Source organism: Paroedura picta, chromosome 15 (genome assembly GCF_049243985.1).
Source record: "Paroedura picta isolate Pp20150507F chromosome 15, Ppicta_v3.0, whole genome shotgun sequence".
NCBI classification, from domain to species: Eukaryota; Metazoa; Chordata; class Lepidosauria; order Squamata; family Gekkonidae; genus Paroedura; species Paroedura picta.
The window spans coordinates 16,605,486-16,619,124 of record NC_135383.1 but is presented as its reverse complement, the minus strand read 5'-3'; the positions used below and the strand labels follow the sequence as shown (position 1 = coordinate 16,619,124).

Here is a 13,639-nt window from a genome sequence, read left to right as displayed (position 1 = left end):
AAGCCAGGAGAGACTTGATGGTCCTGAACAGCCACACAGCAAGAATTGGGCCGTAACTCACAAAAGCTCACACGGCCACAAATCTTGTTAGTCTTAAAGGTGATCCTGGACTCTAGCTGTTTTCTCCTGCCACAGCCTAGCATGGCTACCCATCTTGATCCACGAGCAACTGGGGTTTTCTATACCGCGCTTTTCACTCCTTGAAGGAGTCCCGAAGTGGCTGACAAACCTCTTTCCCTTTCTCTCCCCACAACAGACAGCCTACAAGGCAAGCGCGTCTGACAGAGCTCTAAGAGAATTGCTGAGGGAGCTCTGAGAGAACTGGGACAGGCCCATGGTCTCCCAGCCGGCTGTATGTGGCAGAGTAGGGAATCAAACCCACTTCTGGTTAGATGCTGCTGCTCTTTAACCACAACTTGATTAAACGAAGCTGCCATTTGGGGGGGAGGGAGGAAGGAACTCGGGCTGCAAACAGACAGTCACGTTGGAAAGCTGTTCTAGCTCGGGATTCCCTGCATCAAGCAGGGGGTTGGACTAGATGATCTCTAAGAGACCTTCCCGCATTGTCTAGGCTTGAGGCCCGGAATGGAAGAAAACTGGCCCTGGCATCTCAGTAGCCTGGACAACTGCCGCCAGCCCTGCGTCCAGGGGAGGGGCAGTCGAGCTCAGCTTCGCAGGTGGGAGGGCTGAGCGCTGGAGAAGCGTGCAGGCGACACCAAGCCGGGCAGCACGGGCACGGCTGTGGGAGGGGCCTCGAAAGGCCCCGCCCCTCCCGCCAGTGTCTGGCTCCGCCTTGCCTCTCCCCTCCGGGAGTCACGTAGCTCTGCGGCATCAGAAGCCCTTCCCGCAGCCGTCGGTAGGAGAACGCGCAGCCCGGAGAAAAGGCAGCAGCAGCAGGAGCAGCGCTGACGACGAGAGACCCGTCAAGGTGGGCTTTCGCGAGGGGCGCCTCCGCTGGGAAGCGGGTTTGGGGGAGCCTCCCGTTCTTGGCTCCGCTGCCTTCGAAGCAACGAGACCTTGGACGGAAAGGCGCTTTGCCGCCGGAGCGCCCTTCTTCTGGAAAGCGGCGCAAAGAGGGGACGGGGTCGGGTTGGTTGCGCGCAGTGAGCGTGGCTCAGCTGTGCGCCGAATCCAAGGCTGCGTCCAGGTGCCGCTACGCGTCGCAGGTCGCGCCAAAACGGAGGCACCCTGCGTTTCCAAGCTGGGGCTGGGGGGCCTGGTTCCGCACCCTTGGGATAATGCACTTTCAATGCACGTCAGAAGTAGAGTTTCCTGTTCTGCACAGGAAAATCCAGGCGCAAAAGCACTTTGAAAGCGCATTCTCCAATATGCACATCAAAACTGCGGAGGCGGTTTGATGTTGGTTGCCTGCACTTGGTTGTTTTGTCTTTATTCTGGTAAGCGTGTGCAGGTGGGGACGGGGTCCCAGCAAGGGACTGACCGGGTGCCTGATGCTGCCCACCGTGTGGGCCCATCCTCAGCATCTTCTGCGTAACCCCCTTTAGTGATGTCTGCCCTGCTGGCTTCATTTAGCAGGGTGATTATTCTGCTGGCTTATTCTGGCGCCAGCTGTCGGGTGACCTTGGGGGCATCAGCCGGGTGGGGGTGGCCAGCTGCCCTTTTGCTCCATCCCCTGATGTGTCGTGCTCCCATTCTCATGAGGCATGGCTTGCTCATGCTGCAACTTGGCTCGCTTGTATGACTCCTAGAAAGAGAAAAAATATTTTCCTGGCTGGAGCAGGCCCTGACCTAGATAGCCCAAGCTTCGGCCTGGGAAGCCAAGTTTGGTTGGCCCTCGTTACTACTCGGATAGGAGACCTCCAAGGAGTTGCTGTGCAGAGGGAGGAAATGGCAGACCACTTTTGGTTCATCTCTTGCCTTGAAACCCTGCCGGGGCTGCCAGAAATCTGCTGTGATTTGGGGGCCCCAAAAGGAAAATAAATGGGGATTGTCCAGTCTGGTCATTTTACTGTTTCTGGGGGCTGCCGGGTTGTAGGTCAAGAAAAAGGATACCTTTCCGTACAGTGGTTTGTCCTTCGTCTCTGGCTTCCCTAACCTGAATGGCCCAGGCTAGCCGATCTTCACAGCTCTGGTAACCCAAGCAGAGTTGACCCTAATCAGTATTTGGGCAGGAGACCACCAGGGAAGCCCAGGGTTTGGCAGTAGGCAGTGAAAACCAGTTCTGAATGTCTCTTGAAACCCCACCGGCTTACCATAAGTCAGCTGAGACTTGACAGCAAAACAAACAAACAATCTCCCCCCCACACACACACCTGTCTCTCTCTTGAGTGTTGGAGGCGTCCTTTAATCTGGCATAGTTTGTCTCTCTCCATCTTACGTAAGGCCAGTGTGGGAGGCCCCTGAAGTCCCTCCTGGCCTGCCTCCGAGGTTCTGTCTAGGTAGTCATTTTCGTTCTCCCTTTTTGCTCCTTTGGTCTGGTGGCTTGCTTTGCTTTGGCCAAGCTGCCCCAGAGCCAGTGCCGAGAAGAGGGGGGAGGGTGCGTTTAGACTGCGCCATGGGTGCCTTCTCCAAAAAGCGACGATGAGCTGGGTGGGGCACTGAAGTCGTGCGGCTGGATGCAACCTGTGCCCACACCTGCTGTCTGTGGTTGGAGCAATGGCAGTTCCTCCGGGGTCATTTCATTCTTTCATTCATTCATTCATTCATTCATTCATTCATTCATTCATTCATTCATTCATTCATTCATTCATTCATTCATTCATTCGTTTTTATACCGCCCTTCCCTATGGCTCTGGGCAGTTTACATAAAACATTTTGGAACATTTACATAGAACACTATCAAAATCAATATAGTATAGCAATAACAACAATACACTAACTAGAATATCACTCCAACATTAACTTTGACACTCCCTCAGCAGGTTTGATCTCTCATTTTGAAGGAGAAGAGAAGCAGGCTGGGGGGGGGGGGGCAGAGGCTGCCAGGGTCTTAAGCCCTGTTTTCCCTTTTCCTTCCTCGGAGAAGGTCGGCTTTTGCTGGTGACGAAGAAGCTGCTCTTCCATCTCCAGGGATGGAGGCCGAGGACTAGTTGTTTCACCTGGTCGCAGCAGACAGGTTGCGGGGCTCCGGGGAAGCTCCAGGAGGAAGCTGCTGCCCCCACCCAAGGCAGCAGGCTGCGGATCCCCTAAATCTCAGACCAGGCCCTAGTGGGGGGGGGGTGATCAGGCCTAGTTCAGGGTCCTGCTGAGATCCCCCTCACCTTTGCCCAGAGAGAAGACCCATTTCCAGCTAGGCTTTGCTGGAAGGGAGGACTTGATTCCTCACGTGGGCTGCAAGCTGAAGACTCCAGCTGGTGGGGGGGGGGGAGTTGTACGCTGCCATCTGGCTGGGGGCAACGTTGGGCCAGACATTTTTCAGCCATCACAGTCTGGCTCTGGGTTATGTCACATGGGCTGGTGGAACAGCGGGGTGTTGGTGGTGGCTGGGGAGGGGGCTTCGACATCCCAGAACCTGACCTCAGAGCTGGAATTTTCCACCCACCAGCACATCACGATGAGCATTGGCTGAGCTTCTGTGGGAGAGGACGGTGTCTTCTGGCTGGCTGGAGGGGTCTCAGCCCCACTCATTTTGGAAATTGGTCATCTCCTGTAGGGATGGGGACCCTCGTGTGAGGGTCGGGTATGTGTGTGTGCAGCATTTCTCTCCTTGCTTCGAGCACCCATCTGGGATTCAGACTCAGGGCCTGTTTTTGAAAGCAGAGAAGTGATCCTGAGCATGTTCAGAGTCCCTTTCTCTCTTTACCACTGCACAGATGTGGCTGTATGAGAACAGTTATGGAAAGGGGCTTTGGCTCAGTGGGCAGAGTGTCTGCTTGGCATGCAGAAGGTCCCACGTTCAAGCCCCAGCTATAAGGGAAAAATTCCACCATCTTTTCCTGGTCATCCAATTATGCCCACGCTGGGATCAGTGGGGGTGGCTGGGTTCTGGTTGTTGTTTTATGGAGGAGAGGTGATGTTGATAACTGTATTTTAATGAGTGTTTTTATTCTTAATTTTATTCTTTAATTTACAGGTTATTGTGTATCTTATTCTTGTTAGCCGCCCCAAGACACTGTGAGGGGCAGGATACAAATTAAATAAATAAATAAGGACCAGGCAGAAGGTGATAGGAAGAAGAAGAGCTGTTTTTTTTAATACCCTGCTTTTCACTTCCCGAAGGAGTCCCAAGGTGGTTTGCAAACACCTCTCCCCACAATGGACACCCTGTGAGTACGTGGGGCTGAGGGAGCTCTGAGAGAACTGCTCTGAGAGAACTGTGACTAGCCCAAAGCCACCCAGCTCTCTGCATGCGGAGGAATCAAACCTGGTTCTGCAGATTAGAGTCCATCGCTCTTTACTCACTACACCCCGCTGGCTCTAAATGAAATACCTTGGACCCCGGAGAGCCACTGCCAGTCTGTGTTAGACGATCCGTTGATGGATTGACGGTTTGTTTCAGTATAAAGCGGCTTCGTGTGTGATTTCAAAGGGGAGGGAGGTGCCTGCTCTCTGCCTCTGAAAAAGCTGAAGTCAGCTTTGCCCCTGAAAACAGGGCTTTGGGATCAGAGTGCCCCAGGCTCCTTCTCTTTAGAAATGAAGTGTTGAGAGGCAATGGCATTTCTGGTCTCTTCTGGAAGCATCCATGCAGAGCACATCGCAGCCACAAGGAGGTCTGACCTTTAACTTGCTGTCTGTACTCTCCCAGCACTGGGGCAGCCTGCAGAGAACTGTGAAACAGCTGCGGCCCTCTGTCTGGCGGCAAGCTGAGGGGAGTGCCAAAGAGCTGAAAGGATCACCGATGAGGTGCCGTGTGGAGGAGAGGTGTGCCACTTTGCTTCCTCTCTTGCCCAGGTGTGCTTTGGAGGGCACAAGGAGCAGAGCGGCCTCCCAGGGGACACCGTGCTGGGTGAACTGCTAAGTAGAGATTCAAATGGGTAGCCATGTCGGTCTGAAGTAGCACAATAAAACCAGAGTCCAGTAGCACCTTTAAGAGATTTATTCAAGGCGTGAGCTTTCGAGGGCAAGCACTCTTCCTCAGACCAGTAGAGTCATCCATATGTCACTGGTGTGAGGGGCACCTGAGTGCCACCACTGGGGATGTGGGCAGCTGCCTTGGATGCTGAACCAGGGATGGGGGCCAGAGTTCTAATACCTTCCTTATGTGGTCCAGGACCCTTGCAGGGGAGAGCAGCCAAGATGACTCATCAGTATCCCGCCCTCACTCCCGAGCAGAAGAAGGAGCTCTCGGATATCGCCCAGCGCATTGTGGCCCCTGGCAAAGGCATCTTAGCCGCTGATGAATCCGTAGGTAGGTCCGACTTATGGTCCTTTCACAGGTGATATGTAGGGATCCTCCTGCATCTTGCGGCCTCGATGATTCACGGCACAAATCCCTACTTTGATCATGCCGCTCTCTTATGCACATCAAGGCCACTATTTGTGTTCATGCCGTTCCCTCCTCGCTGGATCTCGTCCGTTAACAATATGCCGCTGCTCATGTAGTTTCTGCATGAATGATGGCGTAGAAGAAGCAGAATAAATGCGGCTGGCCGTGAGAACCTTGGGAAATGGAAAAGGCAGAGTCATGCATGCCTAATTGAGGTTTCGACAAGCGTATCCTGAAAAATGTCCACGCTTCTCCATGTGGGGACTTGTTTTGCTTGTGAACATGTGTGCCCTCTTCTTGCACACTCCAGGGTCACCTAGCCCAGGGGTAATCGACCTGTGGTCCTCCATATGTTAATGAACTACAATTCCCATGAGCCCCTGCCAGCATTTGCTGGCAGGGGCTCATGGGAATTGTAGTTCATTAACATCTGGAGGACCACAGGTTGACTACCCCTGATCTAGCCCATCCCCTGTAGGATGCAGGAAATTCACAACTACCCCAATTCCATGCTCATATGATGACCTCCCCCTCCGCCAAACCAGAATCCCTGTCCTGAAGGAAATTAGCCTTCTGATCCCAAAATGGCAATCAGCATTTCCCTGGGCATGCAAGAAAGGGCCACAAGAGCCAATCACCGACACAATCCCTTCTGCCCACCCCTCACAATCTGCCTAGGTTCATCAAATCAGCATTTCTGTCCGATGGCTGTCTAGCCTATGCTTAAAACCTTCCAAAGAAGGAGAACTCACCACCTCCCAAGGAAGCCTGTTCTACTAAGGAACTGCTCTGTCAGGAGCTTTTTCTGGAAGCTGAAAATTCTTTTGAATTAATTTCAACCCAACTCTTTGGGGCAACAGAAAACAACTCAGCTCCATCCTATGTGACAGCCTTTCAAGTACTTGAAGATGGCTGTCATATCACTTTTGTCGTCTTCTCTCTGGCCCCTGCATAGTGCAGGGATGCATAACATTGAAATATATTGATCTGTATGTCCCTATCAAATGAGTTTCAACAAGAAGTACCCATGAGTTCTATTTCGCTTTCTCAATAAACTGCTTCTACTGACAGGCCAGGCCTGTTCCATTAGGAAGTCAGTGTGGACGCAGCAGATATCCCTGCTGAATCAGACCTGGGATTCTTCTGATCCAGCATCCTTTTGCACACCCTGAGCAACCAGTTTCCTGGTGGGCCTACAGATAATGCACAGGGGCCAAGGCTGTATCCGAACCCAGGTCCTAAGGGCCGAGGTCCCATTGTCCTGCCACTGGGCTGCTGTGCTGGCCTCTCTCTGCATGCATTGCCCTCTTTCTCTGGCAGGCAGCATGGCCAAGCGCCTGAACCAGATCGGGGTGGAAAACACCGAAGAGAATCGGCGGCTTTACCGGCAGCTCCTCTTCAGCGCCGACAGCCGGATCCAGAATTGCATTGGCGGCGTCATCTTCTTCCACGAGACCATGTACCAGAACTCGGATGATGGCACATCTTTTGTCGAGATGATCAAGGACAAGGACATTGTTGTGGGCATCAAGGTATGACTTGGCTGGGAGTGAGGCTGACTTGGGTAGCTGCTGGGTTTGGCAGCCCCCCATTTGCAGTGGGGGACACCCCATTTTGTTTCACATGGGACAAACTTTCAGGTCTTTATTCTCATCATGCTTTCAGGTTTTTTTTAAATGGAAATATACACAACAGCTGATCCAGAAACAGAGAAACAACCACATGGGCACATGACACCACCTTGTTCTGAATCAAATTGGTCTCTCGGTGTTGTCTGCACCAGCTCTTCTCAATGGGCTTTTTGGGCATGGCCCTTTTAGGAGCTCTTCCAGGGCTCCCCTGCTCTTGGCTGGCCACTTGTGCAATGAGCTAGGTGAAAAAAGGCCTAAAATAAGATTTCTAGGCTAAAAAAGGCCTAAGCCAGATTTCGAAAACATTCAACCAAGAGCAGAATGTGCGTTCTTTTTATTTCTCTTGAGAGCGTTAATTCAAACACACACAAAGGAATGAATCACGTGATTTCTTTTTCCATCCCTTGACAAAGGCTAAACTTTCTAGCTATTACCGATGTGACAAAAAGTGTATTTCATCAGTTTAGCTACTTGCCTCCCCCGCATAAAACCCTTTGAGCTAGCTCCCTTTCTCACATCTTTCAGTCGGTGGCCCCTTTCAAATGTTCATATGGCCCCTGTTGAGAATGACTGCTCTTTGCAGACTGGCAGAGGCAATCAGGGGGCTTGGGTAGTGGTCTTTCACATCACCAGCTGACTGGTCTTTCTAACTGGAGAATGAACCTGGGACCATCTGCCCAAGTACGGTAGACGTTTTACCTAGCTCAGGATCCAGGAATGCTTGGGACCAACAGGTGTGCAAGTGGAAATGGCTCACAATACTTAGATTCTCAACCAGAAAGGAACAGGAAAGGGCCCCTGCATCCAGCTTAATGGCCCACCTGGCAGGGGCACAGCTCCTTTCCTCCCCCTGGCGTGACTGAGCACCAGGCTCCCCGTCTGTCCCACTGATGTTTTTCATGGCCATGATAACCCCTCCTTGGTGCCGAGCCAAGGACCAAAGAGGGGCAGGAGGGGTTGTTGTACACAGCGTCTCATCCTTTCCTTAACAGGTGGACAAGGGCGTTGTGCCCCTTGCTGGGACCGATGGAGAAACCACGACTCAAGGTACGTTCTCCTTGGCATTTATCTTCCAACAAGCAGCTCCCCTGGTTAGGCTGGAGGAGAGGCAGGTAAGGGAAGGGAAGGGCAAGCACATTCGTGTCTGGATCCAAGGACAGAAAGATTTCTTAGAACCAAGAAGAGATGTGGGTTTTTGTACCCTGCTTTTTTACTACCTGAAGGATTCTCAAAGCATCTTCCTCTCCCTACAACAGACGCCCTGTGAGGGAGGTGGGGCTGAGAGATCTCTGACAGGACTGCTCTGTGAGAACAGCACTATCAGGGCTGTGACTGGCCCAAGGTCATCCAGCTAGCTGCATGCGGAGAAGCGGGGAATCAAACCCAGTCCTTCAGATTAGCGGCTTTCCCTCTTATCCACTACACCAAGCTGGCTCTCGTGAGATTCGGGAATGCTGAGGGAAGTGGCTCTTGGCAGACGGGGCAGCAATAGAGGAAATGGAATGCAGGAGGCAGCAGAGGTTTTGTGGGTAGAAGACTTGGTGGAATCTGGGGTGGCACCCATCACACTTGGCACTCAGGGGCTTGTGCTCTGGGGAGGGTGTGATGGGAGGCCTGTGGGTAAGACCTGCGCCTTCCTCTGCCAGGCTTGGACGGACTCTCCGAGCGCTGCGCTCAGTACAAGAAGGACGGTGCCGACTTTGCCAAGTGGCGCTGTGTTCTGAAGATCAGCGAGAACACTCCGTCCTCCCTGGCCATCATGGAGAATGCCAACGTGTTGGCACGCTATGCAAGCATCTGTCAGCAGGTGGGCACGGCGGGGCTTATCCTGGCCCCCCAAGGGTTCTCCGGGTGGAGAGGGGACTTGGGCAGGAGAAATCCCTTTCCCTTTGGCGGTTCTAGAGAGTGGAATAAGCTTCTAGGAACAACCAGGGAGGGTCTCCTCTGCCTCAGTGGCCCCTTTGCCTTTCCTCCTGCAGAATGGCATCGTGCCCATTGTGGAGCCGGAGATCTTGCCGGATGGAGACCACGACTTGAAGCGCTGCCAGTACGTAACTGAAAAGGTAAGGCGTGTTCTGGATGCCTGCCAGGATCTATTTGGAGGGGGGGGGGAATTCCGGGAGATCCTTGGGAGAGGCGTGGGGCGTCTCCAACCCTTTGTTCCTGCAAGGCAGTTTGGGAATTCTGACACAGTTTGGTGGGTGCAGGTTCAAAATGGCTGATTCAAAATGGCTGACTCAAAATGGCTGCTGTGGGGAAAAGACTCTGGGAGCCTGGCTGGTTCCTTCTGGAAGCCACGTTTTTGACCATTGGCCCAACGCCTCTTTCTAGGTTCTAGCTGCTGTGTACAAAGCCCTTAGTGACCACCACGTCTACCTGGAAGGCACGCTGCTGAAACCCAACATGGTGACGCCTGGCCATGCCTGCCCCACCAAGTACAACCCTGAAGAGATCGCCATGGCAACAGTGACGGCTCTGCGTCGGACTGTACCACCTGCCGTTCCAGGTATTGCCCCTCCCCGTTTCTCCTCCCTAGAAACGAATCATGGTTTGGATGCCGAACGCCCTTGCCTGTACTGCGCCTGGGAGCACCAAGCCAGTTTTATTCTCACCGCGTCTCTTTGGTGTGGGGCTTGCAACATACTGATGGGTTTTGAACTTGTTTGTTTGCGGAAGTCGTTTGGGCATGCTCACTAGCGGCGCATTCCTTTACGATGCAATGGAAAAAGGAAACCTCAAAGAAACAGTGAGCTTGAGGAGCAGCAGCTTGCTAGCCTGATCTCATCAGAGCTCAGAAGCTAAGCAGGGTGGGTAGCTGGATGGGAGACCTCCAAGAAGGCCTTTGCGGAAGGTGGCGACGGCTGGCCTCTGCTTTGTGCTCGCCTCGAAAACCCCCTTGAGGAGGAATGTAACGGAGCTGCTGTGAGCCAGCTGCAACCACTTAATGGGACGATATGCTTCTTTTGTGGCTGAGAGAAACTGCCTCTTCCTCCTTTGCCACTTAAGGCAGGTGTCTTCGATGTATGTTTTGAGGGACCGCCTCTCCCAATATGGTCCCAAGACAGCTTTGCATTCTGCAAACACCAACTTGTTGGTAATCCCTGGACCCAAAAACATTTAGCTAACCTCGACCAGAGCTGGGGCTTTTTCCGCCCTGGTTCCAACCTGTTGAAATGAGTTGACCAATTGTAATCTGAGTCCTGACGAAGCTGTCAAAAGATCTGCAGGGCCGTTGTGGGGCTAGGAAGAGAAGGCGATTGTCAACCACTTTGAGACTCCTTTGGGTAATGAAAAGCAGGGTGCAAAACCTAGCTCTTCTGTGTGAGTGTTTTGCAGCCGAGTCTGATGGTTCTAACTCCTCTCCCTTTCAGGAGTTACCTTCCTGTCCGGCGGGCAGAGCGAGGAAGAGGCCTCCATCAACCTGAACGCCATCAACAACTGCCCCTTGCCTCGGCCCTGGGCCCTGACCTTCTCCTACGGCCGAGCCCTGCAAGCCTCGGCCCTCAATGCTTGGCGTGGCGAGCGGGAGAATGAGAACCTGGCCACAGAGGAGTTCATCAAGCGGGCTGAGGTCAGGATGTCCACCCTGGAGGAGAAAACAGGGAACCTTTCCAAGGCAATATGCTTGTAATACAATGTATACAATGAATTCAATTCAATTTATTTTACAATTCTTTTCTATACCAGAAGGAACAACCATCACGGATTCTAAATAAATTCCGTTTTCATTGACTTCATCAGTGGTTGAAGCCTCCAGTCCTCCAAAAACAGTTTGTTGTATCAAAGGTGGCAAAATCCTATTGCCTGTCCTTATATTACTATTTTAATATTTTAGTATCAATAGGCCATAGGCTCTCTAGGGCAGGGGTAGTCAATCTGTGGTCCTCCAGATGTTCACGGACTACAATTCCCATGAGCAAATGCTGGCAGGGGCTCATGGGAATTGTAGTCCATGAACATCTGGAGGACCACAGGTTGACTATTCCTGCTCTAGGGTACTGCAGGGAATGTCAACGACCACTCCCAGCAGTGTAGACTTCAGATATTGCCTTGGAAAAGTTCCCTGTTTCCTTCTGTTGATTTTTCATTGTGAACCTTAGTTTTTTCGTATTGTAATTTCACCCTGGAGGAGAGGCAGATCCCGGTCACTGAATCCTGCAAGAATCTGACAACAGACTGTCTCCCCCCCCCTTCTGTGTTCCAGGTGAATGGTTTAGCCGCTCTCGGCCAGTACGAAAGCAGCGGGGATGGGTCCGGTTTGGCCGGGCAGTCCCTCTACATCGCGGACCACGCGTATTGAGCTTTCCTCGGGACCGTCCCACGGAGAGACCCCCCCACTCTGCTACCTTCCATTCCAGTCACACCCAGCTTTTCGACTGTAGCTGCAACAGGAGCTAAGTAGCCGTGGAGTGTCCAGCACCAGAGACGCGATGCATGAGAGACGCTCGCAAGAAGCGGAGCCGACGGCACCCATTCCTCCCCGAATCTCGTCGGGAAACGAGAGGACGGGCCAGCCTGAACGGGGCTGCAAAGCAGGGTCATGAAGAAGCCGTCTGAAAGTAGGGGAAGTGCTAGGGAGCTGCTAAGTGTTGTTTGAATGCGGGGACCAAACAAAAGTGGCAGAAGGAGGTAGAGGCAGGGTCAGTCCCATTCCAGGGGCTCTCCTACACCGCTGGAGAGGAAGGTTTGGGAGGGCGGGGGCCCTGTCACCTTGCCAGTATTTTGCTGTCTGTTCCCACCTCCTGCCTCTCTCTCTCTCTCTCTCTCTCTCTCTCTGTCCCCCTTCCTTCCCAGCCAGGACTGGCTGCGCACTTGAGTCAGTGAGCTGTAGCTTTGCAGGGCTGGTTTGCTTACTCCCTCCTGCCCCCTACCCGACCGCACCCACGTCCTGTGGGCAAAGCCGTTGGCACAGGGGAAAGGGACCGGCCTGTGTGTGTCGCTATGTGTTTTGTGAGACCTGTGTGCACCTGATGACGTACTAACTAGGCCACCAACTAATAAAAACAGTAGATGGGTGACTTTCCCGTTGTTGCTGCTACTACTCCTGCTTTCACCGTGCAGTTCTTTCAAAAGGACTTTTCATTCCGCCTCTCTAGTTGCCTCTTTCTGGTCAGGGCCAGCCCTGCTCAGTAACTCGACTGGCGACAGCCACGTGTGGTCATACAAGAGTATAAGAAGGACGGTCTAATAATTAAAGCAAACAGAGAGAAACAGACCTATCCACTGGCAATATGATAAATAACGAAAAATGTCCTATTTTTGTGGTTTTCCTTGTTTCTTTATTCTTTAGGACGTCTGTCAAAACGGGATCCAGGTAATCTCCGTTTTCAGTTCTTTCATCACTGACAAGTCATATATATTAATAGTATAATATTGGCCACAGGCTCACATAAGTATGGGGATACCAGTCTGTATTGACACGTTCAGACTGGTACCTATGTGAGCCTGTAGCCAATATTATACTATTAATATATATAAGGACTTGTCACTGATGAAAGAACTGAAAACGGAGATTACCTGGATCCCGTTTTGACAGAAGTCCTAAAGAATAAAGAAACAAGGAAAACCACAAAAATAGGGCATTTTTCTTTATTTATCATATTGCCAGTGGATAGGTCTGTTTCTCTCTGACAGCAATGTGTGGAACAGGGATGCCCCCGAACAAGGTGAGAAGGAAGTTTGCTTCTCAGTTGTTCTTTCCAGTTGACAACGGTCGGGGAGCAAAAGAAGCCACCCTTTGGGGGGCATGGGGATGAAGCCCTATGAGGAAAGGCTTGGGAATTTTCAGCCTGGAGAATAGGAGGCGGAGAGGGGACAGGCTGGCTCTCCTTAAGTATCTGAAAGGCTGTCACCTGGAGGAGGGCAGGGAAAGGTTCCTGTTAGCAGCAGAGGAGAGGGCCCACAACAATGTGTTTAAACTACATGTGGAATGGTACAGGCTAGATATCGGGGTGTGTGTGGGGAATCACAATAGTTCAGCAATGGAATGGGCTGCCTAAGGAGGTCTTCAAACAGCAGCTGGACATGGACTTGTTCTGGATGCCTTAGGCCAGGGGTAGTCAAGCTGCGGCCATCCAGATGTCGATGGACTACAATTCCCTTGAGCCCCTGCCAGCGTTTGCTGGCAGGGGCTCATGGGAATTGTAGTCCATGGACATCTGGAGGGCCACAGTTTGACTACCCCTGCCTTAGGCTGATTCTGTATCGAGCAGGGGGTGGGACTAGATGGCCTTCGTGGCCCCTTCCAACTCCATGATTCTTTTCTATGATACTCTTCCCCCCAGGCCTTTTGGGGTAGGGACCTTGTGATATTTATAATCCATCTTATCTTTCAAAGATTTGTGCTTTTGACAAAGGTAATAACTGCAAACCTCCTCCTGTCACGTCAGAGCCTTTGGACTCTGCTTCCCTCCACACAGAAGGATGCACTGGAAACACAACTGTTTGCAGATCAACCCCCGGCCCCCGCATTTTCACACTGTGCTGTTTCCCTATGATGAAAATCTTCACAATCTGTTCCAGGCTTTCTCAGCCAGGGTTTTGTGATGGCCCTGGAAGGGTTTCCCAAATGGGTGGGAGCTAATTAATTTTAATATTATTTTCAATTTGTTAAACATTGTTC

The 13,639-nt window shown here is 52.1% G+C and overlaps 1 protein-coding gene across 1 annotated transcript; it reads left to right on the top strand.

The window, feature by feature from the left end:
* Nucleotides 1–763: 763 nt before the first annotated feature.
* Nucleotides 764–12,058, top strand: ALDOC (aldolase, fructose-bisphosphate C). Its single transcript, XM_077311847.1, has 9 exons — nucleotides 764–928; nucleotides 5,171–5,308; nucleotides 6,707–6,918; nucleotides 8,010–8,064; nucleotides 8,664–8,824; nucleotides 8,997–9,080; nucleotides 9,349–9,523; nucleotides 10,389–10,588; nucleotides 11,222–12,058. The coding sequence occupies exons 2-9, from the start codon at nucleotides 5,197–5,199 to the stop codon at nucleotides 11,315–11,317; spliced, it is 1,095 nt and encodes a 364-aa protein (XP_077167962.1). The 5' UTR covers nucleotides 764–928; nucleotides 5,171–5,196; the 3' UTR covers nucleotides 11,318–12,058.
* Nucleotides 12,059–13,639: the final 1,581 nt, after the last annotated feature.